Source organism: Ovis canadensis, chromosome X (assembly GCF_042477335.2).
Source record: "Ovis canadensis isolate MfBH-ARS-UI-01 breed Bighorn chromosome X, ARS-UI_OviCan_v2, whole genome shotgun sequence".
Taxonomy (NCBI): domain Eukaryota; kingdom Metazoa; phylum Chordata; class Mammalia; order Artiodactyla; family Bovidae; genus Ovis; species Ovis canadensis.
Window position 1 is genome coordinate 23,890,911 of NC_091727.1, and position 24,817 is coordinate 23,915,727.

A 24,817-nucleotide genomic window follows, 5' to 3' on the forward strand; every position below is an offset into this window, starting at 1 on the left:
AGATTTCATTTCTCAGTAAGTTAATCTGCCACACTATCCCTGTAGTTAAAGTCTTTTCTGACCTTTTTTGGGGCAAGAGAAAGACCACTGAGATCAAAAAACCTTAATTAGAACTGAAAAGACTAGGATAAATGGACTTCAAGAGGATCTGAACCACCTAAAATAGCTTGTCAAAAAAAAAAAAAATCAAGAATCTTGACCCTTGGGAAAATAGAGCTACTGCTTCAAATACACCAATATTTGATTCAAAGTATACATTTAGTAACACGTAAATAGTTGTTGCTCCTCTAGTTCACTCATCTCCACACTCTTTATTTTCCACTTTTCAAATCAAAAGGTGGGCTAGTGAATCAGGTATAACCATAGTTTCCTTCAAGAGGCAAATGGATAAATAAAACTCTGCTACATTCAGACAATAGAATATTACTCAGACCTAAAAAGAAATGAGCTATAAAACCACAAAAAGACAAGGAGGAATCTTAAATGCGCATTGGGAAATGAAAGAAACCACTCTGCAAAGGCTGTATACTGTATGATTCCAACTATATGATATTTTGAAAAAGGCAAAACTATGGGAACAGTAAAAGGATCAGTGGTTGCCTGGGCTTGGTGGCGGGTGGGATGTGTAGGCAGAGAACAGTGGATTTTTCAGGGAATACCCCTGTCCAGAGCCACAGACTGTACAATACCAGGAATAAATAGTAGTGTAAACTATGGACTTGGGTTGATAATGATGTGTCGAAGTAGGCTCACTGTAGCAAAGGTACCATCTGGTGTGGGTTGTTGATGGTGGGGGAGGCTGTGTGTGGTAATTCACTTTTCACCCAATTTTGCTATGAACCTAAAAATGCTTTTTTAGAAAAAGTCTATTAAGAACAATTCAGGCCAGTATTATGAAAGAACATAGAATTGAGAGTCAGGAGATCTTGATTCGAATGTGGACTGTCATTTACAAGGTGTGTAATCTTAAATTAGGTTAAGCTTTGTGTATCTTAGTTCACTCACCTATCAAATAAAGATAATATTCACCCATCAGATTTACTGTGAAAAGACAACATAGGTACTTTCACAGAGCACATAGTAGGTGCTCAAAAAATATTTGTTGAGAGTGAAGAGAGAGTAGAGGAAAAGACAGGGAGACCAGAATTTCATAGAGTCAAATGAAGGTGGAGGCATTTTAGGACAAGATCCATCCACCAGTGATTGATGGTGAGATAATCAGGGGTTATTTTTTTCCCTCATCTGTTACAGTCCACTTTGGATTTTGGCTTTATCAAATAATTACATAATGAAGTATCCATTATCGTTTTAATTACTCAGAACACTACCCTTGCCTTTGTTCTCCATTGAGAGCTGATCAAAAGGAATGTGGTTTGGTGTAGGTTTTGTTGTTGTTGCTGGTTTTCATTTATTTAAAAAATATTTATTGTGAACCTAAATACTGACTGGTACTTATGCTGGACACTGAGGATGAAGCAGTGAATAAGCCAGACCTGGATCCAGTGGTTACAGGGTGATGTCTATTGCCGACAAAGACAGCACTAGTCAATAGACAGCAATAATAAAACCATAACAAAGTGTTTTGTGTGTTACAGTGGGAGGCATGAGAGCCAGGAAAGTATATAGCAAGGGGAATGAGTAGCATTTATGATGGGGGAAGGCCTCCCTTGATGTAGATCTAAGTGATGCATGCGCTGAGGTCTGAGGCATTAACAAGAAGGAATAGGGCCCTGGGTTAGAGTGCATACCACAGCACACTGGTTTTCACACTTAAAAACAAAAATTTTATTGGAGTGTAGTTGATTTGCCACAGTGTCGTGTTAGTTTCAGGTGTACAGCAAAGTGATTCAGTTATACATAAACATATATTCCTTTTTAGATTACTTTCTTGTATAGGTTATCACAGAATATTGAGTAGAGTTTCCTGTTCTATACGGTAGGTCCTTGTTGGTTATCTGTCTTATATATAGTAGTGTTAGTCGCTCAGTTGTGTTGACTCTTCGCGATCCCATGGACTGTAGCCTGCCAGGCTCCTCTGTCCATGAAATTCTCCAGGCAAGAGTAGTGGGTGTGTTCATCTCAAGCTCCTGATTTATCTCCCCCCACTAGTTTAAGGTCACACAGCTAGTTAATGATAGAACCAAGCTTAGGATTCATTTGAGTCCTGGACTAGGACAATTTCTATTAGATTGTTACAATTTGTTACAATTTCTTTCATATTGTTCCCAGCCTCTAAGACTTTGCCACCTTTTGGAGAAATATTAATAAAACTAGGCACATGACAGTTTAGTAAATCAGAATACATAGATGTAAAGTAGCATTTTGTTCAGTTAAAGAAACGAAGGAGTGAAACAAGTCTTTCTGAGCTCAGAAAGATCAGCAGCAATTTGCAACTTAGGTTGGGAAAAACTCCCTCTCCACGGATACTCAGTCTTCCTGTTCATCTACTCCCACATTGCCACCAAGTACACTGTGCCTCCAGGTTGCCCCCGAGAAAGTCACTGGGGGAACCACAGACCATAGGTCTTTTTGTCTTCCCATGCACACCATCAGGATTGGTTAGCTCTTCTGGCAAAGCTCCTGGTTAAAGAGATTGTTAGTATGTCTTTTAGGCTTCTGTTTTGAATGAGAAAGACATGGTAGTCTACATAACATACCACCACCAAGATGACCAAAGTGTACTTGAAAATCTAGAAGTGAGGGAGGACCAGTGGATGTCTTTTGAGTATATGTATGACTTTTTAAGTTCAGAGTAGAGAATTGGGTGCATAAAAACCCAACGAAGGCACAGAAGCTAAACAGCTACACACCAATAATCCTACTGAGAAAACCAGTCCAAACAGACCAAAGGAGTGATTTCCAGTTAAATTTTTATCTTTCCTTAGAGAATATTCTACCTTTCATTTTTAAAAATCTATTTATTTCTTTGGCTATGCCAGGGTCCTAGCTGTGGCACATGGGATCTTCAGTCTTTCTTGCAGCATGTGGGATCTAGTTCTGTGACCAGGGATCGAAGAATGGAGTCTTAGTCATTCCCCATCAGGGAAGTCCCATTCTACCATCATTTAGTTGATACATTGCCAAAAATAAAGCAAAGTTTGGTGGAAACGGTTAAAGCAAGCTGTATTTTATACCTTCACATTGGGAAATAATGATTTCACATACTGAGCCCTGAGTTCAAGTTCACTCTTACACAAAGAATAACGCAGTGTGTAAACATAGTGTAAACACAAGCTCCTGTCCAGAATAAGTGGTGTGGTGGTGGTGAGGCATGAAAAAGTCAGGGGGCTGTCCTATGGTGGTGGTGGTCATGAGGGGGTCTGAAAGATAGTGCCTAAGACCTTAAATTTGGTCCTTTGCAGTGGTAGTGTTTTGATCCTTTCAAAACGGGGGGGGGCAGGGGGGGCATGAAACAGACGGTGACCTTACAATTAATCCTGTCCAATGATGTTAGGGGGCATTCACAGGAGGAGGGTAGGGGTAGGGATGAAATGAAGTGTCAGTGACCTTATAATTGACCCTGTCCAATGATGGTGTGGTGGTTGCGTGAAATAGCGACTTATCAATTACTCTTGCCCAAAGGTGTTGGCCCATGAAGGAGGGTGGGAAGGGAGGGTTGGTGGGAACCAGGGGTGGTGAGTCACGAAATAAGGAGGCACTGACCTCACAATCCTGTCCGAAGGTGAAGGGTGGGGGCGGGGGGGAGCACGGAACAGAATCAATGACGTTATAATGAATTCCGTCCAATGGTGATGGGCAGGCAGGAATCCGAACCGGTGAGCTTGTTTCTGCCCAACGGTGGTGATGGTGGTGGAGGGCATGAAGCAATCTCTATAATTAAGTGGTAAACAGAAAATGAAAACATATCAAGATGCAACGAATACCCTGAAGGGAAAGTCAGCTGATCCAGGGAGGGTTTCCCGGAAGAGATGCCTTCAGTAGAGAGGGGCCTTCAGCAGCGCGTAGGATCGGATTCCGGGCGAGGGCTTCGGGTCTCTTCTCAGTCTCCCTGCACCTCCGCCACCTTTGAGCCGCGGAGGACCTAGCCCGGGACGGGACCCGGGTCAGCTGCACTTGCCGGGCTTGTTTGGGTCCCAGGAAGCAAGGAGGGACGCACCGGCGCCGGGCTGCGCCGGGGCGAAAGAAAGCCAGGGCGGCAGCGGCCAATCAGCAGCCAGCGCGTGCGGCCGCGCGCCCCGCGCGCCCCTCGCGCCCCGCGTACGTGCGGCGGCCGGCTCCGCCCCCGTGGGCGGGGCCTGGGAAAGCCGCGGGCAACCGGCCGCGGCCAGGGAGCTGCTGGTGCTGGTGCTGCGGAGGCTGCACCAGCGGCGCCGAGGCGGAGGCGGAGGCGGAGGTCGGGGTGCGCGCTTGGCGAACGTGCCCAATCCGCGCGGCTCAGCTGCACCGGTCCTTGCGGCCGCCTGAGCGTCTCGGCCGGTCTCTGCGCTGCCGGGGCGAGGATGCGGCTGTTCCGGTTGCTGCTGAAGCAGCCGGTGCCCAAGCAGATTGAGCGCTACTCGCGCTTCTCGCCATCGCCGCTCTCCATCAAGCAGTTCCTGGACTTCGGTAAGTGCGGGGCCACGGTTCCCACGACCCCAGGGTGCGGAGGCGCTACCTTCCGGGCCCACCGCCGCGGGTCTCCGCGGCCTCCGGGCAAAGTCCGTGGGAACCGCGGGCGGGGCTCCGGGGCCTCTCCCAGAGGCTCGGATTTGGGGGCACGGAGGGGTAGGGCCTGGCACCCGCACACCCGCCGGGGCTCACCCCGAGACACAGAAACTGCGTCTGAGGAGCGTCAACCCGGGCGGCGGGACTTCCCAAACCTGCCGTCGTTAGCTTCCAATCTGCTTGACACAGACCTCCGGGCCATTAAAACTTCGGAGCAGAATATGGGTGGCTTTTCAAGGGTTTTATGTTTAGGTAGTTGGGTTTTTTTTGTTTTTGTTTTTTTTTTTGCGTTGGGTAAGACCTGTTTAGAAACACCTTGCGGTCGAATAAATTATGCAATGATATTTCGTTCCTTTTCTGCTCGAAGGTGCTCTGAGGCACCACCTAAGGTGGCCGGAGCGGCCGGACTCGAACTGCTGTCTTGGTGGTGTTCTGTTAAAGCAGTTGGAGGCCTGGGCTGCGAATGCCTTAGATGCTGGGGAAGAACGGACGTGTGGGTTCCTGGCGCCAGAGCAGGGTCGGGTGCCACACCTTTCATCGCGCCTCTCCTGCGTCCCCTCGCTTCTCCCCTGTGCGGTGGGCTGGTGGGCAGCTTCCACGAAGTGAGGTGCGAGCGCAGAAGACCCTGCCCCCAACCTGCCCGAGGCCTAGCTGAGATGGGAACAGACTCCACGACGTTCTGTTAAAACTGGACCGCGTTTCCCCAGAGTGGTGCCGGTGCGAGCACGTCGGGAGTACCCCCAGTTGCTGAATGCTGGGCAGCTGGTTGTGAAACACGTGAATGTGATAAAACCCAAAGTGCGCAGCCAGGTATCGAGTCAGAGCACGGCATCCTGAAAGGGAAAGGAAATGGAGCAGCAGAGATGTTCTAAGCTCTCAAGGGAGAATAACGGGGCAGCTGGTCGTTTAATGAATCTTAGGTAAATGTCAAGAGATGATGTCAGGTGGGCATAGAAACCCAAGTGCAGAGTGGGTAGCACATTCGGGGAGAGCCAGAGCTCCATGTGATGTTGTTCACAGTTGGGATAGGACGAGCGGAATTTTTTAGTTGAGACCAAATTAAATGTTAAGAAACCAGTTTGCCAGCAAATGATGACGGAAATCAGGATTCGGTGATAGGTGGACCTTTGCATCTTCTCCCCCAGAAGCTTTTCATTAGTTTTGCTTTACCATCTCTGTCACTTGTGAGAAGTTTAGAGGTTTCAGGCAGAGCCCCCGCCCCCTTCAAAGTTTAAAAACAAAGTGTCTCTGTTGGTATAAATAGCATGTTTCCATCCCTAATGTGTGGTTTAGAGAGAGTCTGAAGGTATCCACTTTTCAGTGGGGTAAACTGAGACAGGTTAATTCACAATAAAAGACATAAAAAGAATCCAGAGACTCCTAGTTCCCTCCTTCCACTCTCCCAAGTTGAAGTGATAGCCCTGGTAGCTTGGCGACATTTCCGTTGATTTATTTCTGTAGCGGCTCCTATCTACCACATTAATAGGTGTTCTGGCAAAGATGTTATTTGAGGAGGAAAACCACAGTGGGGGATAGTGTTATTGTGGAAAACCCATGGGACCATTATCTGGAAAGAAATGTTCTAATTCTTGCTGTGCCAGTGACTCCAGAGCCTGGCCTTGGCTGAGGGACTGAACTCACTGGAGTTCATTTTCCTCCTCAAGAACACATGTGGGTTTTATAAGGTCATCTCTAAAGCACAGCTCCAAAACTGTGTGATCCTAATTTCAAAGGAAGAGGGATGAGCTTTTTACAAAGAAATTACCAAATCTTCCGATAGGTATTTCCCATTTAAAGCTTCTGACCTATTTGGGGAGTAGTCGAGGGGTACTCTAATCTCGGATAATGAAAGAAGCTTACTAACTGAAGTCTTTTCCTTATAAGGAAGCTCACAGAAGTGCTATATATATAAAATTGTGGTGGAATTTGCTAGAAACTCAGGCCTCCTTTGTAATGCCCAGAGATGAATCAGGTGGCAGGCAGCCTATCTTTAATGACAACAGTAGACAGTTGTCACACAAAGAGGCCATTTCAACTTCTACCATTCTCTTGGTTCTTCCAGCTCTGGATAGCAGTCTGATTTTGGCAAGTGATGTGGGAGTTTGAGAATTTAGAAGGGGTGTGGGGGTATTTTTAAGGAGAGAAGGCACAAGAGTTAAGAGGCTTTTATGGCCCAGAGTGATTGGAGCCCACAGCAGGGGAGGGCCACCTCAAATGCTAAAAGGCCCCGGGTGGGGAGTAGTCAGTTTGGGGTGGGGGGACTGTGGCAATCTCCCTGCCCCCACCCCATATGTGCTGCCTCCAGAAAGGGAAGCTGATTGGCACCAATTCAATATATTTTAAAAGATGCAGGGCTCAAATAGAACAGATGATGGACCATGTCAATCCACAGGCTGCCACTTGGTGAACTTCGTGACTTTCCCCTGGCTGCTTTACAAATGGGACCCGAGTTTTTGACTAAATACCTGGACAGGGACTGGAGAGAGGGTTTACTCATGTTTACAGTATTTGTGACAACCATACTGACAAATTGTGGTTTTTGTGGGCATAGAAATAGCTTTATTATGTGAATATATCCACATTAATAAATGAGATGATCTTCCCTGTTTAAGAAGGAAGGCTAAAACTGCATGTTACTGCAGAAGCACTGATTTTATTTGAAAGGAGGATCCCTCAGTCTCAGCACTCTTGACATTTTTAGGGGTGGGGCGGGTGCAGGCTCTGTCCTGTGCCCTCTGGGCCTCCCAGGCCTCTACCCACGAGATCCAGTAGCACCCACCACTCCCTTCACCCTTGAGTTGTGACAGCCAACATGTTTCCAGACAGCACCATGTCCTGCAGTGGTTGAAGACCACTGCTATATAAAGCATTTAGAGGCATGGTTTTCATGCCTGGGCCCCATCCCCCAAACTTTACTATAAATGTTCTGAGAGGGTGGGGTATAGAGCATTGGCATTTTGGGTGCTTCTTCAGTATCACCAGGGTTGAGAACCACCAGTTAAGATGATCTTCTGGATTTGGAGTTGCCCCCCTTTCATCTGTGGGACTTATTTCTCTATGCCTTTTGAGCTCAATCTTGACTTAAAACATGGCCTTTCACACAGTTAGCAACTGTCACAAGAATAGCAGGTGTTATAAATGGATTATGAGTTTATAATTGCAATAGTGCAATTCCAAAGGGTGTGATTAAAAAAAAAAAGGTTCTTTTTGGTCTGAGATTATAGTTACATGGTTCCAGATTCAGAAGGTACAAAACGACATAGAAAAGTCAGCTTCCAACTTTCATCCACTTGCCTTCCCATTTTAACATAACTGGCAACTCGTAATACTTTTGTCTCTACCTTGCTTTTTACACTTAATTCCTCAGACAACTTTCCATATCTAAAACTACAGAACTTCCTTTTTCTTTTTATGGCATCTGAGAGTTTGTATGATGTACTATATTCATTAGCCAGCTCCCCGTTGATGGCTAGCAAGTTGTTTCCAGTCTTTGCTATGACAACCCATGCTACAGTGAATTATCTCATTCACCATGTCATGCATGTGTGAGTATTTGTATAGGACAGATTCCTCAAAATGGGATTTCTACATCAAAGGCTATGTGCATTTGAAATTTGGATCACTGGGTCTCTTGCATTGCAGGCAGACTCTTTACCATCTGAGCCACCAGGGAAGCCTTGAAATTTGGATAAATATTGTTAAATTGCCTTACATTATCAAGGTTGTCTGTTTATCCTCTCACTGGAAGTTTCTGTGAGTACCTGTCTTCCTACAGTTCTACCACATGGTTGTCAAACTTTTGATAAGTGAAGAAGGGTATCTCGATAGAATTATTTTCTATTTGAGTAAAGAAAACTTTTAAGTTGAAGAGTAGTTGATTTATAAGATTAGTTTCAGGTGTACAGCATAATGATTCAGTATTTTTATTGAGTAAAACATTAGTTTTTTATTACAGAAAATTTTAAGCATACACAGAACTAGAGAGAATAGTATGATGAATTCCTGGGTTCATTATATTGATCTCCACGTGCTGTTTGGCTCTGGGTGTTGTGTGTATGTGCAGTCTATTAGATTTTCTTGTCAGTGTCATGCTTGTTTCAGGAGAAATTGTTTTTCTGCCCTAAGATCATAGTTTGTCCTTTGAACTATCTGTTCTTTAAAGATTTGGTAGGATCCATCTACAGAACCTTTTAAACCTAGTGTGTCTTGGTAACTATTGCTCTTCGACAGGTTTCTCTAGCCTGTGGTATTGATCTGTATAGATTTTATGTCTCTGCTAGAGTCCATTTTGATATGTTTCTCTAGGAAATTATACTAGTCATCAAGGTTTTAAAGTCAGTTTGCATAGCTGAGATAGTAGTCTCTTAGTCTTAATTTTCTCTGTGGCTGTTCCCCTTTTTTATTCCTTCTATATTCTCCCCCCTCCTCTCTTTCTTGGTGAGATTAGTTGTTGATTTATATGATTGGATTCAGTTCTTAGCTTTATGACTTTTGTTTTCCAGTTCATTAATGTCTACTTTGGTTTTATTAATCCCCCCTGATCTGCTCAGTGTTGTTATTTTTTTCTTTTTGAATGGGAAAATTCATTTCTTTGTTATTTATTTCAGTATTTAAGGTGACAAGCATGCCTCTGAACATTGCTTTAGCAGCTGATATGTATAGTATTTGATCCTTTTCCCCCCCCAGCTCTTCATCTTCGTTTTATTCTTAACTAAGAGTTATTAAATTTCCAGTGTAAATGTACCTTGTATTCTCATTTTGTTGATGTTGTTTTGTTGTGTTGTGATCAGAGAATGCTATCTGAATCATTATTTCTTTAATTTCTTGATGTTTGTTTTGTAGTCCAGTCAGGGCTCATTTCGTGTCATTGTTCCTTGGGAAGCGAAAATAAGGTTGTGTTCTCAGGTTACAGGGTCTGATGTATCAAATCTGCTGTATTAATTATCTTATTTGAATTTTCTATAACTTTTGTTTTTTTTTTTAATTTACTGGGCCTGTCATGGGCTAAGAGAGGTTTGAGTCTCCTAGTTCTGTTTCTCCACACATTGCCTATGATTTTTGCTTTGTGCCTGTTGATGTTACATTTGCTGCATAGAATTCTTAACTGCCACTGCCAGATGCACCCTTTAGGATACCGAGTGCTACCCTTTTACTAGTTCAGTCTTTTGGGCCTTAAATATTCAACCTTGTTTAACATTGAGATCTGGAGCCTTTTTTTCCTTGTTTTAATTTTCTTCTTGAAACTTTCTGAATTACTTTGTTTTAAATATTGTCTTGAAAACTTAAAGTTGGGTTTTGCTTTGTGAGCCAGACCTTTTCTTTATGTGGCTAAGTTTAACCAGTTTATATTTGTTGATATGACGGATCTGTTATCTGTAATGACAAACATCTATAATTTCCTTTCATTTTCTGTCTTTAATCCTTTCATTTTTATACCGTGTTATACATTTTGCTTTGGTTTTTTGTGTTTCTTAGTGATTAGGTTTGAATTTTTGACAACAGGGATTATCTTTCTGTATTTCCGCCTTTTCTGTCCAGTTCTGTCGCCACCAGCCACTTGAACCTACTGAGCTCTTGAGATGTGGCTGATGTGACTGAAACGGGGAGACTGAGTTGATTTAAGTTTAAACTTGATTCAGTTAATTGGAAAACTTTTAAGTATGTTTAGAACAGTTTAAATATGTGAATCTACCTGAACTGTAAATTTGATGAAATCTAATTGTAGGCCAATTATTTCTGATAGAAATTTAGCCTGTGAATTGAGATCTAAGTATAAGGTACTGGATTTCAAAGACAATATAAAAATAGTAAAATATCTCAATATATTTTTGTACTGGTTCCATGTTGAAATGGTAATTTTGGGAGTATTTGCATTAAATAAATCATCAAAAATCTCACCTGTTTCTTTTTATGTGAAGTTTAAAATGACGTGTGGCTCACGTATTTCTATTGGACAATGAGGCTTCAGACTGTATGTATTAATTCCTTATTAAGAATAATAGAAATATTACATTTTAATGTTCAGAATAAACATTTATTGATTTTATATCTCAGTACAACTTTTACTCTCTTTTCCCCCTATATATCTGTTACTGTCAGGAATTTTGGACCAATTAACTGTCTTTAAATGGCCGTTCATGTTATGGTGGTTCTTTGTGATATTTGCAGAAGCCCGAGGTCTTCCTATTAAGTGGTTGTTATGAGTTAAAAGTTCTCTTGGTGATGTAAGAAAAGGAGAACTTGGACTGTGCAACATAACTTAAAGGTAGAACTTTCTGAATCTCAAATGTGTTTATCAGAAATGATTCACATTTTCATCTGGACATGCTTTTCATCTTTCAGCTTTACCCTGTCCTCTTCTGGTTCCTTCATTAATCACTCTGATCCTCTCTCTACAGACCATCTGTTTTATTTTCCAGTTCCTTTGCCCTTGTCTTTTGCACAGCCACACTTGTGTTAAAGATATTTGCTTCTGTTACTTGATTTTACTCCAAACTGTCTCTCTGTGGAGGGTGGGCACTCACCTCTTCTCCGTAACCTCTCTCAACCTCAGCTGTTTGCTTTCTACCCTGAGTGGGCGCTCTGTAAGTGGTGATTACTGACTTCATCTAAAGGTTATTAAACATCATGTCGCTTTAATTTAGTCAGTGGTTATATAAGTGCAAACTTCTGTAAGGTCCCCACGTTTAAATATAGCATCTCTGAAATAAAGCCGCCAGAAGAGAGGTTGTCTGACAACTCTGCCTTTTCACAGAAAAGATTTCTACCATAATTAACACTGGTTCTGCGAACCTTGGAGCCTTTAGCTATTAGGAGGCAGCAGCCAGTTTCCCTGTTGGACTCTTTTTGAGGTTCGAAAGCCCAGCTGCCTTCTCTTTTCCTTGAGAAGGTATTTTAAAGTTCCAGTGCCCACTGAGAAGTTGACTTTGCTTCCAAAGACTGCTCTTTGAAAAGCCTTGGGTTTGTAAAGTCATACTTCTTAAAGCCTGATTACTACTGGGGAGAAGAATGGATTTGTCCCTGGTTTTCTGTCAGCAGTCAGGCTATTCTGCTCTAAGGCATTGCCAAGAATTCGACTCACCTGTTTAGAGACGAAAGCCAATGATTCAGAATTGAAAGGGGAAGGGAACAATTCCATTTCAGGGACAGATATCTAATGTGGCTTAATGCATGTTGGTCAATATTTAAATTTAAAGGACGAATTGACCTTTTGGGCCCTAAAGATCTGATATGACTGGATTTCAACATGGTTTATGAGACTCTGAGCACTTCAGGTGTAGTTCCGGCTCTGATTGTTGTCTTGGCAATTAGGTATGCTTCCGAAGGGGGGACAGGTCACAATACCGACCTACAGATGACTGAGTGGTTTCCTCCCATTAAACTTCGGGAAATTGATCGGGTTGTTGGCAAGATTTGGGAAACCTTGGTCTTATTACTGGATGGAAGCAGAAAATACCACCATTTTTCCTTTTCATTTTGTGTGTTGTGTTACTGATATTTTGCTTCCATGATTATCTGATTCCAGAATTGGGCAAATCCTTTTTTTTTTTCCTTGGAATGCTATAGTCTTAAGGGCCAGCTACCTGTTTTTGTCTTACAGTTAATAGACTTCATTTTTAAGAGTAGTTTTAGGTTCACAGCAAAATGGGCAGAAAGTAGAGGGAACTCCCATACCCACCTCCACAAATAAAATGTCCTCCACCATCAACATCCTGCACCATGGTGTGTGGGCCGTTTGTTACAACTGATGAACCAACATTGATCCATCATTATCCCCCAAAGTCCATAGTTCCCATTAGGGTTTGGTCTTTATGTTGTACATGCTCTAGGTTTTGGCAACACCTGTTTTTGTAAATACAGCTTTATTGGACCACAGCCATGTCCATTCATTACATAGCACATGTGGCTTCTGAACCTCTGCAGCAGCACAGTTGAGTAGTTGCCGTGGAGACTGGCCCCCAAAGCCAAACTGTTTACCTTCTGGCCCTTTACAGAAAGTTTGCAACCTCTAAGATAGTTTGGCTCCCTGTTTAAGAAGTGTGCTGTGATTGCTCTTATTTTGCATTTAAATGACAAAGCTCTGTTTGTCCTGCTTGCTGCTGCTGCTAAGTCGCTTCAGTCTTGGCTATCTGGAGGGTGACTTTTGGGATAGCTAAGGTTCGTCCAGGTGATCGATGGCTTAGCTCTAGGATCTGTGCCCCTGTGTGGAATTACCACGTGGAAGACTTTGAGGGGTTGTATAGCTTTAATCTATAGGGCTGTCCCCAGAGTTGAAGTGTACTGGTTTCTCCGCAGCCCTCCCAAAATGAGGTTTTATGACTTTGTGTAATAGGTAACATAGAAGCTAAAAGTTTTATTTTTTTTTTTCCCTTGTGGGTTTGTTTTGTTCATTTTGAAGTGTGTAAAGTGCCCTTGACCGTTTATTCACTGGGCTCTGGTTCAGTTCAGTCACTCAGTTGTGGCTGACTCTTTGCAACCCCATGGACTGCAGCATGCCAGGCCTCCCTGTCCATCACCAACTCCTGGAGTTTACTCAGACTCATGTCCATTGAATTGGTGATGCCCTCCAACCATCTCATCCTCTGTCGTCCCCTTCTCTTGGCTTCAATCTTTCCCAGCATCCCGGTCTTTTCAAATGAGTCAGTTCTTTGCATCAGGTGGCCAAACAAAGTATTGGAGTTTCAGCTTCAGCATCAGTCCTTCCAATGAATATTAGGACTGATTTCCTTTAAGATGGACTGGTTGGATCTCCTTGCAGTCCAAGAGACTCTCAAGAGTCTACTCCAACACCACAGTTCAAAAGCATCAGTTCTTTGGCGCTCAGCTTTCTTTATAGTCCAACTCTCACATTCATACATGACTCCTGGAGAAACTATAGCTTTGACTAGATGGACCTTTGTTGGCAAAGTAACGTCTCTGCTTGTCGATATGCTGTCTAGGTTGGTCATAACTTTTCTTCCAAGGAGCAAGCATCTTTTAACTTCATGGCTGCAGGCACCATCTGCAGTGATTTTGGAGCCCAGAAAAATAAAGTCTGTCCGGGCTCTGCAGTTTTAATCATTTGTGTGAACTCCCTGTGTCTGCTTTGCACAGTAAGCTATTGTTCTGTGTAACTATTGTTTCCTATTGCACTCTCTTCTTTAATAAAGTAATGATAAGTATACAATTAAAGGCTTGTGAGAAGAATATCATCTCTAATTCTTTATCCATTTTTTATGCCGTAGGCTTACAGCTTTTGCCCATCTATTTACATATGTTGACAATGAATATGTTTCCTTTTTATTTAGTGCACAGTCTGAGTTTTAATATACTCAGTCATTTACAATGCTTTTATCATGGTCAGATTTATCACCTAGAGCAGTATGTAAATTGTTACTAAATCCCCCTGGAATTCATTGCCATCTCTGCTGGGAAGTTTGCATCAACTCTCTTACTCAGTTCTGCTGTTCATTTGCACAGCAGCAATGATCAAGACCCTGTATCTTTCTCTCTTGTTGCTGTTTTGTCACAGAGTAGGTAAATTCTCTCCAAAAGGAGAACTTGCTGATTTCAGCTAAATATCATATACTAACTTTTGCCTTGTAATTTCTGGTAAAATTTGGTGATGGCAGCTCCTTATTACCTAAGATTCTTGCTGTTCTTGCCCACTTAATTCTTTTTGGTAAATTAGCTAACTTAGAGAAAATGTGCTAAGGAAACTGTGAATGGGTACTTGGCATTCATTGAAGCTAGCCTGCAAGCATCTTTAGGGAGCCCGTTTCACCATATTTGTGGCAGAGCTGGGTTTGATTTCCTTCATATCCCTTGAGGATACCTCCTTTCCCAGTCAGTGTCTCATCCTGTCGGAGATGATTTTTTCTGCTATAATAAATAGCACAAAAACCACAGTAAGCTATTTGTCATCTGTTACACAGGTCGATGTTTATATTCCTTGTGATTGAATATTTGGGGTTCTAACTCGGTAGATTATTTCCCTAAGCATCACCCAAGTAGTTGGGACTTTTTCATTTTTAGACTTGACCTCTGATTCCACTCCATCATTTGAGTCGTGTCAATGTTGCTTTCTTACTAGGGCATGAAGGTCAGTGTAGAACAGTTGTCACTCTTGGGAATAAATCGCTATGTATCTCTTTTAACATTTTCTCAAGGCATGAAGTTAAGTATCCCAAGTGCTGTGTAACAAGCGCATCTTTCCCCAGCGAATTGCTACGTTTTCGTTGCCCAGAGCAGACTCAGGGTTTACCCGACCCTACCTTGAATCTGTCCTAGAAGAGTACAGTGTTCTGTTTCCTCAAGCTTGGTAGCAGATATTCCTTAATATGTAACTGTGTACTTTGTATACAGTTGGTTAATTTTTCCTCTTGCTTCTGAGATGAAGTAAAAAGCATTAAGCAGAAAGTTTTGCTATATTAACGTTCCTGTATTGGTCCTGTCATGTGCCCCAGTGTGGTCAGTTTCCTAGGAGGCTGAAGCAAAACTCAAACAGGAAAATAGAGGCTAAAAATAGATGGGTCAGTGAAAAATTTTGGGATGCTCAGCCACTGTCTTAGCCTGAGGAGGTCTTTGGTTTATCCTGCTGTTGAATTTTCTGGGATTAGATGCTGGTCAGTGAATCTCAGCTCTGAGCACTCCTGAGAATTATCTGGGTAACTCCTAAAACTAGTGCCATCTGCCCGCCACCACCCCCCCCACCAAAAAAAAAAAAACCCTGTAGATGCCAATTAAATGAGTCTCTGTGAGTAGGATCTAGGTGCTGGTATTTTTTACTTACTGGTGACTATAATGTGCTTCCAGTGTTAAGAAGTTTGTTTGATCTGTTAAAATTTTCGCCCAAGAGCTCTGAAACACTAAACGATAAAGTCTTTGAGATGCTAAAGGTTAACACTTAAGATGTTTAGGAGTCCATCAACTTTTTTTTTTTTTTGACCATGCCTTGCGACTTGTGGGATCTTAGTTCCCGGGCATTGAGCCTGGGCCCTGGCAGTGAAAGCACCGAGTCCTAACCATCGAACCACCAGGGAATTCCCAGAAGTCCGTCAGTATTTGTCAGACTTTCTGGATTCAGAATGAAGTGGAAAGTGAGAAGCGTTGCAGAATCATTGAGGTATAGTTGCTGCCTTTGAAGGGCTTCTAAATGAATGAGAAGTTGGGACAAAGACGTCAGTATATATGAGGTAGCCAGAATGTTTGCATACCATGAGTTTGTGGCATGCTTTCTCTACCTCTTCCTTGGAGGCTTGTGTAATAGCGATGGTTTCTGAGTATATGTGAAGTGTTAACCCAGGTGTCCTTTTTTTTTTAAGATTATTTTCTTTTTTCACTTCAGCAGGTTTCTGTTGCTTTGCATAGGCTTTTCTCTGGTTGTGGGGGCAACTCTTTGTTGTGTGTGCGGGCTTCTCATTGCAGTGTCTTCTCTTGCTGTGGAGCACAGGCTCTAGGTGCATGGGATTCAGTAGTCGTGGCTCCTGGGCTCTAGAGCGCAGGCTCAGTAGATGTGGCGCACGGTCTTAGTTCCTCTGTGGCACGTGAGATCTTCCCAGACCAGGGATTGAACCAGTATCCCTTGCATTGCAAGGTGGATTCTTAACCACTGGACCCCCAGGGAAGCCCCTAACCTAATTGTCCTTTATCCAATGCATCGTTGGAGGCTTTGTTTCTTTGTGTGTGTGTGTGTGTGTTTGTGGAAAACAAATGTAAATTATGTATGTACTCTTTTTCTTGATTTCTAGCTCCTTTTCTTGGCTACTCACTCCTAGCAATGCTCTCTCCAGAGTTGTCCCAGATTGTACATTGGGCAAGATTGGTGCAGGATAAATAATTGTAAGGTGTCTAAATGAAAATCTTATCCCTGTAGATTGATTCAGTGGGCGCTTGAGCTTAGAGATCCCCTGTCCAACCTCCCCAGTTTTACACACAAGAAAGGCGGTGCACCAGGTAATGAGGAGGCTGCCCACAGCGCTAGCTACTTGTTGACCTAACATCTTGGCTGTTTCTTCCAGAGGGAGCCAGAAATTATTCTTTCTAGGAGGCAAGGGAACTTACCTTTGCGTACCACTTTTGACCAGACACAGTAGTAGACATATGGAGCTACAGTTCCATCCAGGGGAAACAGATGTTTCCCTCTTTTGAAGAAAGACACTGAAGCGTAGATGATTTAAGTATCTTACCTAAGCAAAATTAGGAGCAAAACCACAGTTAAAATTCAGGTAGATTGAGCTTTTAAACATACCATTTTTTCCTGAAGCGTAGATGATTTAAGTATCTTACCTAAGCAAAATTAGGAGCAAAACCACAGTTAAAATTCAGGTAGATTGAGCTTTTAAACATACCATTTTTTCCTACCTAATGTACTGTTACCCCAGTGCAGTCCTTTCTAGCAAACAGTCTCTATTAGCAATCCTGGAGTTTTGTCTAAATTTGTTCTGCTTAAACAATCAGGAAATTGTGTAATCTCATGTTTGTCTAGTGTTATCACTTTGGAGCCATCAGATTGCTACCTCCTTCACTTACTTACACTTCATTTACTTTATTTACTTATTCAAAGGACCCACCCTTGTTAGTGTGCCTGTTGTTTCTCTCGGGAAATACCATAACTGGTCTGTGTGGACTTGTACTCAAAGCTTGATTTCCATTGCCTACCAGTGTGAGCTTGGACAAATCACTTAATCCCACTACATAAACTTCAGTGTCCTTTTCTATAAAATGGAAATGATAGCATTGAATCATAGGCCTGTTGCACCCGTGAACTTGAAGAAATGCCCCACAGTGCATGGCTCATGGTTGGTGCTCAATAGATGTTGGCTCTGCTTTTGTTGTGGGAAGTTAGTGACACAGTGTTTCCTGGATGAAACCAGCTTCCTGGGAAGGGAGCTCTTAACCTCCAATGTTAATTATCTTCAAGTTTGTTGGCTGAAGGTCCCAGCTCTGTAAACTGATCATTTTCCAAGAAACAGTGCTTTTAGCGTGACTGGCTTTGAAGCTTCTTCACTCACTGTAATGGTTAACTTAAGGTTTTGCCTCAGTTAACCTCAATGATGAGTACATTGTGACCTTGACTTAACTGTTCCTTCTTCCATGACAACAAGACATTCTGTTAACTCACCATCCACTGTTAGGACTAGATCCTAACCCCTACCCACCCTGCTTCTGGAATTAAAATGATGTGAATCTGGGTGGTGGCTTTGGCTATGATTGTTGCTCACATACTCCAGCCACTTTATTTGTGAAGTCATTCTCAAAATGTCCCTCTGGCCCGACACACCATACTGCCACTTTATTATCACCTTCCTGTCTACCTTCTGGCTCTTCCCCTAACTATAAAGATTGGAATACTCTCAAGCAGATATATAGAATGAAATGATCTATTAAAGGAATTAACCATTACCAGCAAATGTTATCTTGAACCCCTGAATTTTACTTGCTATTGTAAGTTTATACTGAAACTTACTAGGTATTTGAATTTTCAGTGCTCATCAGGAAATAGTAAACACCTGCAATGTGCCAGGTATTATGCTGAGGAATCCTGAGATCCATGGGACATAGAACTGAGTGACGAGGGCTGATGGGAAAGGGATTGCCCAAGCCAAGGGCAGAAATTGTGGCCCTGTGGTGAAATGTACGTATAATTTGGTTTGACCTTCTGACATAGAGAAGGGCAGGTTTCTCACTAATCTGTTCGTGTGTGTGCACTCAGTCTCAGTCGTGTCCAACTCTTTGTGACCCTATGGACTGTACCCCATCATGCTTCTCCGTCCATGGAATTCTCCAGGCAAGAATACTGGAGTGGGTTGCCATTCCCTTCTCCAGGGGAATCTTCCTGACCCTGGGATCAAACCTGCATCTCCTGCATTGGCAGGCAGATTCTTTACCACTGAGCCACCTGGGAAGTTCAAGGACACATATATTTTAAGAGCCAACAAACAAGATATTTAAAGAGAGAGGGTCAAGGTGCTAGTTGATGTTACTCACTTTCCCTCAGCCAAACACAGATCTCCTTCGGGGAAGGATCCAGTAACCCTCACCTACCTTAATTGAGAACCTCGTCACAATCACCCTGCACCCTCTTGTCTTTCTTACAAGAGCATCAAAAACATTACATGAAGGTAGCATGGGCCTCAGACCCCATTAGGAAGATCTGCATATAGTAGCACGTTCTGTTTGAGATTTTTTTTTTTTTTTAGAATACAATAGCTCTGGTAGGGTTTTTTTTTTTTTAATGTAGAATGGCTCTAATTATAGAAAGACCTTTTTCAGATGACTGCTTTTTTCCTTAAAAACTTTTTTCATTTTTAAACTGAAGTATAGTTGATTTACAATGTTGTGTTAATTCCTGCTGTACAGAAGTGATTCAATTATATATATATATGTATACACACACACATTTTTCATATTCTTTTCCATTATGGTTTATCACAGGACACTGAATGTAGTTCCCTAACCTACACAGTAGGATCTTATTGTTTGCATGAACACTCAGTCATGTCCAACTCTTTGCTACCCCATGGACTGTAGTCTGCCAGGCTCCTCCATAGAGGACAGACTGTAGTCTGTCCATAGAATTTTCCAGGCAAGAATACTGGAGTGGGTTGCCATTTCCTTCTTCCAGGGGATTTTTCCGACCCAGGGATCAAACCCACGTCTCCTGCATTGGCAGGCGGCTTCTTCACCACTGTGCCACCTGGAAAGCCTCTGTTCTATATATAAAAGGTTGTATCTGCTAACCCCAACCTCTTACTTCATCCCTTCCCCAAACCCCCTCCCCCTTGGTAAACACCAATCTGTTGTCTATGTGAGTCTGTTTCTGCTTCAGATATGGGTTAATTTGTGTCATATTTCAGATTCTGCATATGTCTATCAGATGGTATTTACCTTTCTGATTCAATTCACTTGGTATGATAATCTCTAGTTGCATTCATGTTGCTGCAAATGGCATTATTTCATTCTTTTATGGCTGAGTAGCATTCCATTGTATATGTGTATTACTTCTTAGTTATCCATTCATATTTCAGTGGACATTTAGGATGCTTCCATGTCTTGGCTATTGTGAATAGTGCTACTGTGAACATAGGGATGCATGTATCTTTTTGATTTATAGTTTTGTTTGGATTGCTGGATCATATGGTAATTTTATTTTTAGTTTTCTGAGGAATCTCTACACTATTTTCCAGTGTGGCTGCACCAACTTATATGCCCACCAACAGTGTAGGAGGGTTCCCTTTTCTCCACATTCTCTCCAGCATTTGTTATTTGTAGACTTTTTAATGATAGCCATTCTGACCCGTGTGAGGTGGTACCTTATTGTAGTTTTGATTTGTATTTTTCTAATAATTAACAATATTAAGCATCTTTTCATGTGTCTGTTGGCCATCTGTATGTCTTCTTTGGAGAAATGTTTGTTTTGGTCTTCTGCCCATTCTCGGATAGGGTTGTTTGTATTTTTTGGGTCGTTAAAGCAACAGAGATAACTCGCAACATCAACAATGCATTTGGCCCAGGAACTGCTAATGAACATACAGTGCGATGGTGGTTCAAGAAGTTTTGCAAAGGAGATGAGAGCCTTGAAGATGAGGAGCGTAGTGACTGGCCATTGGAAGTTGACAACGACCAATTGAGAGCCATCACTGAAGCTTATCCTCTTACAACTATGTGAGAAGTTGCCAAAGAACTCAACATCGACCATTCTACAGTTGTTTGACATTTAAAGCAAATTGGAAAAGTGGAAAAGCTTGATAAGTGGGTGCCTCGTGAGCTGACCACAGATCAAAAATATTGTCATTTTGAAGTATTGTCTTAACTTACTCTACGCAACAGTGAACTATTTCTGAATCAGATTGTGTTGTGTGATGAAAAGTGGATTTTATACTACAACTGGCCATGATTAACTCAGTGGTTGTACCTAGAATAGGCGCCAAAGCACTTCCCAAAGCCAAACTTGCTCCCAAAAAAAGGTCATGGGTCACTGTTTGGTGGTCTGCTGCCAGTCTGATCCACTAGAGCTTTTTGAATCCCAGTGAAACCATTATATCTGAGAAGTATGCTCAACAAATCAATGAGATGAAAGGGCCTAGTTCTTCTCCACAATAATGCCCATGTCACACAGTCAACACTTCACAGGTTGAACAAATTGGTCTATGAAGTTTTGCCTCGTTTGCCATATTCATGTGACCACTCACCAACCGACTACCACTTCAAGCATCTTGACAACTTTTTGCAGGGAAAATGCTTCCACAACCAGCAGGAGGCAGAAAATGCATGGATTTTTATGCTACAGGAATAAATGAACTTATTTCTCATTGGCAAAAATGTGTTGATTGTAATGGTTCCTATTTTGATTCATAAAGGTGTGTTTGAGCCTAATTATAATGATTTAAATTCACAATCCGAAATCGCAATTACGTTTGCACCAACCTAATATATCATAAGTATAAAAAGTGTTCTAATATCCATGACATAGTGAGCACACTTGGGGAATTTATCATTGATATTATAACGTAATTGAATATTCACGTTTTCCCTAATGGCTCATGACTCCTATATTGGATAGCTGGGGTCTAGAGCATACTCAGGAGGCACTGCAACCTCCAGAGGGGCTCCTACCTTAGTAAGGCAGCACCAGGGATACAGGGCGGGAGTAACAGGTAGAGCTGGCTGAATGAAAACTGGAGAATGAACCAGAAGTATGAAAAACGAAGGGTTACCTTCCAACCTGACCATGAGAATGTTAGTAGGCAGGCAGCTACCCCTAGGCAAAGTGAAGGGCGAAAAGAGGATTCTTCTCTAAAGACGATGAATGAACTGTTTAAGGTGAATAAGGGAAGCTGGTATGGTGTTAGGACCCCACCAAAAAGACCTATGTAATCCATGAGGCTTTTGGGGTGCTTCCTTAGTCATTAGGCTGCCTCACTGAGTAAGCAAGGGCTACCTGCCATCTGAGGAGAGCCCACAGCGAGAGAAACTAAAATAAATGGCCCAAAAATGACTCCAAAGAAAACAAATTCAGGTAGTAGAAGAGTGCTTTGAAGTGTAATTTGAGAAATAAATCATCTTCTACACCTGTTGATGAACATCTTAGAGGACAGATGGCCATGACGATGCTGTTCTATGATGTGCCCTTGCCAGCCTTCCACCAAGTGGGCGGTGGTCGGGAGAGGTGGTCTGGTCTCCTATCCCTGGAGCCTGGGCAAGCTATGGCTGCTTAGACCATTTGAGTGTGACAGAAGGGGACTAGCAGTGTGACTTCTGTGGCTGGGTCATAAAAGGCCATGCAGCCTCTGCCTTTTTTATTGAAGCCATCCCAGAATCCAGCTAGCCCAAGGCCGCCATACTGTGAGGAGGCCCTTGGAGGGGCCACCGGAAGATGCTCCAGTGGGCAGTCTCAGTCTGCAAGTAGTTGACTGAAGCCTTGTGAGCGGGAAGCCTTCGGATGCTTTCAGCTCCCAACAGTCCAGTCACTCCCCCAATGTTTCAGTTTTCCCAGCTGAGGTTCCAGAGCAGCCTTACCTCCTGTGTCCTTTCTGAATTCCTGACCCACAGTATCTGTGAGCATAATAAAATAGACATTGGGCTGAGAGGAATAGTATGGTAGCTGGCTATTGTGTGGCTCAGATGGTAAAGAATCCGCCTGCAATGCAGGAGACCAGAGTTCAATTCCTGGGTTAGGAAGATCCTCTGGAATAGGGAAAGGCTACCCACTCCAGTATTCTGGCCTGGAGAAGTTCATAGACTGTCTAGTCAATGGGGTTGCAAAGAGTCGGACATTACTGAGCGCCTTTACTTTCACTTGGCTGTTGTTGGGGCATTGAGTCTGGTAGGGAATGAGGGGTGTGTGAAATGCCTGATCTTAGACTCTTTTGCTCTGAAGTTTCCGGCTTGCTGTTAGTAATAATAACCCAAATGGTCCAGCCTAGAGTGGACTCAGCCTCAAGTTTGGTAGATCTCAAACCCACTACCTATCTTGATCTCTTGAAATTCAGGAGTATGTTTTCCCAAAGGAAAACTTAAACTTCCCAGGCAGTGAAATAATACTTTTGGACATGGAGTGAAACAGACATTTTCAAAGTGTGTGTGTGTGCTCAGTCAGATGGTCTGGCTCTTTGTGACTCCATGGACTGTAGCCCGCCAGGCTCCTCTGTCCATGGAATGTTCCAGGCAAGAATTTCCTACTGCAGGATATCTTCCTGATCCAGGGATCGAACCTGTGTCTCTTGTGTTTCCTGCATTTTTAGGCAGATTCTTTACCACTAGCACCACCCGGGAAGCCCAAAGTATAAATAAAGCTAGAACGAGTGGGGAGGGATTCTTTTGAAGGATATTTACAATCATTTGGTAGCTCTCCACTGTTTCTTTGGAAGGACTGTTCAGTTAATCATTGCTTATAGCTCTGGTAAGTTCAAAAATAAATTACCTATCTTAAAATTCAGTGTTTTCAACAGATTGAAATCTTATAAATACAACTGAAGAAAAACAAAAAAGTTTCCCCTGAAATATTATTTTGAAAATATATATTTTACCCATTTTAACGTTGTTGTTGTTCAGTCACTAAGTCGTGTCTGAATCTTTGCAACCCCATGAACTTTAGCATGCCAGGCTTCCCTGTCCTTTGCTATCTCCCTGAGCTTGCTCAGGCTCATGGCCATTGAGTCAGTGATTCCATCCAACCATCTCATCCTCTGTCATCCCTTTCTCCTCCTGCCCTCAGTGTTTCCCAGCATCAGGGTCTTTTCCAGTGAGTCAGCTCTTCGCATCAGGTGGCCAAAGGATTGGAACTTCAGCATCAGTCCTTCTAATGAATATATTCAGGGTTGATTCCCTTTAGGATTGACTGGTTTGATCTCCTTGCTGTCCAAGGGACTCTCAAGAGTCTTCTCCAACACCACAGTTCAAAGGCAGTTCTTTGGTGCTCAGCCTTCTTTATGGTTCAGCTCTCACATCCATACATGACTACTGGAAAAACCATAGCTTTGACTAGATGGACCTTTGTCGGCAAAGTGATGTCTCTCATTTTTAATATGTTGTCAGGTTTGTCATAGCTTTTCTTCCAAGGAGCAAGCATCTTTTAATTTCATTGTTACAGTCACCGTGGGCAGTGATTTTGGAGCGCAGGAAAATGAAATCTGTTAGTGTTTCCACTTTCTTATTTGCCATGAAGTGATGGGACCGGATGCTATGATCTTAGTTTTTTGAATGTTGAGTTTTAAGCCAGCTTTTTCACTCTTCTCTTTCACCTTGAATGTGAAGTCAAGTGGGCCTTAGGAAGCATCACTACGAACAACGCTAGTGGAGGTGATGGAATTCCAGTGGAGCTATTTCAAATCCTGAAAGATGATGCTGTGAAAGTGCTGCACTCAGTATGCCAGCAAATTTGGAAAATTCAGCAGTGGCCACAGGACTGGAAAAGGTCGGTTTTCATTCCAATCCCAAAGAAAGGCAATGCCAAAGAGTGCTCAAACTACCACACAATTGCACTTATCGCACACGCTAGTAAAGTAATGCTCAAAAATTCTCCAAGTCAAGCTTCAACAATACATAAATCGTGAACTCCCAGATGTTCAAGCTGGTTTTAGAAAAGGCAGAGGAACCAGAGATCCAGTTGCCAACATCCGCTGGATCATCAAAAAAGCAAGAGAGTTCCAGAAAAACATCTACTTCTGCTTTATTGACTATGCCAAAGCCTTTGATTGTGTGGCTCATAAGAAACTGTGGAAAATTCTGAAAGAGATGGGAATAACAGACCACCTGACCTGCCTCTTGAAAAAGCTGTATGCAGGTCAGGAAGCAACAGTTAGAACTGGACATGGAACAACAGGCTGGTTCCAAATAGGAAAAGGAGTACGTCAGGGCTGTATATTGTCACCCTGCTTATTTAACTTATATGCAGAGTACATCATGAGAAACGCTGGACTGGAGGAAGCACAAGCTGGAATCAAGATTGCCGGGAGAAATATCAATCACCTCAGATATGCAGATGACACCACCCTTATGGCAGAAAGTGAAGAACTAAAGAGTCTGTTGATGAAAGTGAAAGGAGAGTGAAAAAGTTGGCTTAAAGCTCAACATTCAGAAAACTGAGATCATGGCATCCGGTCCCATCACTTAATGGCAAATAGATGGGGAGACAGTGTTAGACTTTATTTTTTTGGGCTCCAAAATCACT

General features: G+C 42.6%; 1 protein-coding gene and 1 long non-coding RNA gene across 3 annotated transcripts in view; one reads left to right on the forward strand and one right to left on the reverse strand.

Moving 5' to 3' along the window:
* Positions 1-1,761: 1,761 nt before the first annotated feature.
* LOC138930177 (uncharacterized) lies at positions 1,762-4,632 on the reverse strand. The gene is made up of 2 exons (XR_011446108.1): positions 3,664-4,632; positions 1,762-2,580 (listed from the first exon to the last, which is right to left on the reverse strand). It is a non-coding gene; the product is annotated as an uncharacterized lncRNA (long non-coding RNA).
* The window catches only part of PDK3 (pyruvate dehydrogenase kinase 3), a 79,162-nt gene continuing 58,093 nt past the window's right edge, over positions 3,749-24,817 (forward strand). Inside the window, exon 1 of one of the 2 annotated variants that reach the window (XM_070289867.1) lies at positions 3,749-4,566. In XM_070289867.1, coding sequence (XP_070145968.1) covers positions 4,461-4,566 — 106 coding nt within the window. In that variant the 5' untranslated portion in view covers positions 3,749-4,460. The remainder of the gene's footprint in view (positions 4,567-24,817) is intronic. The other variant, XM_070289868.1, reaches the window with a different exon arrangement.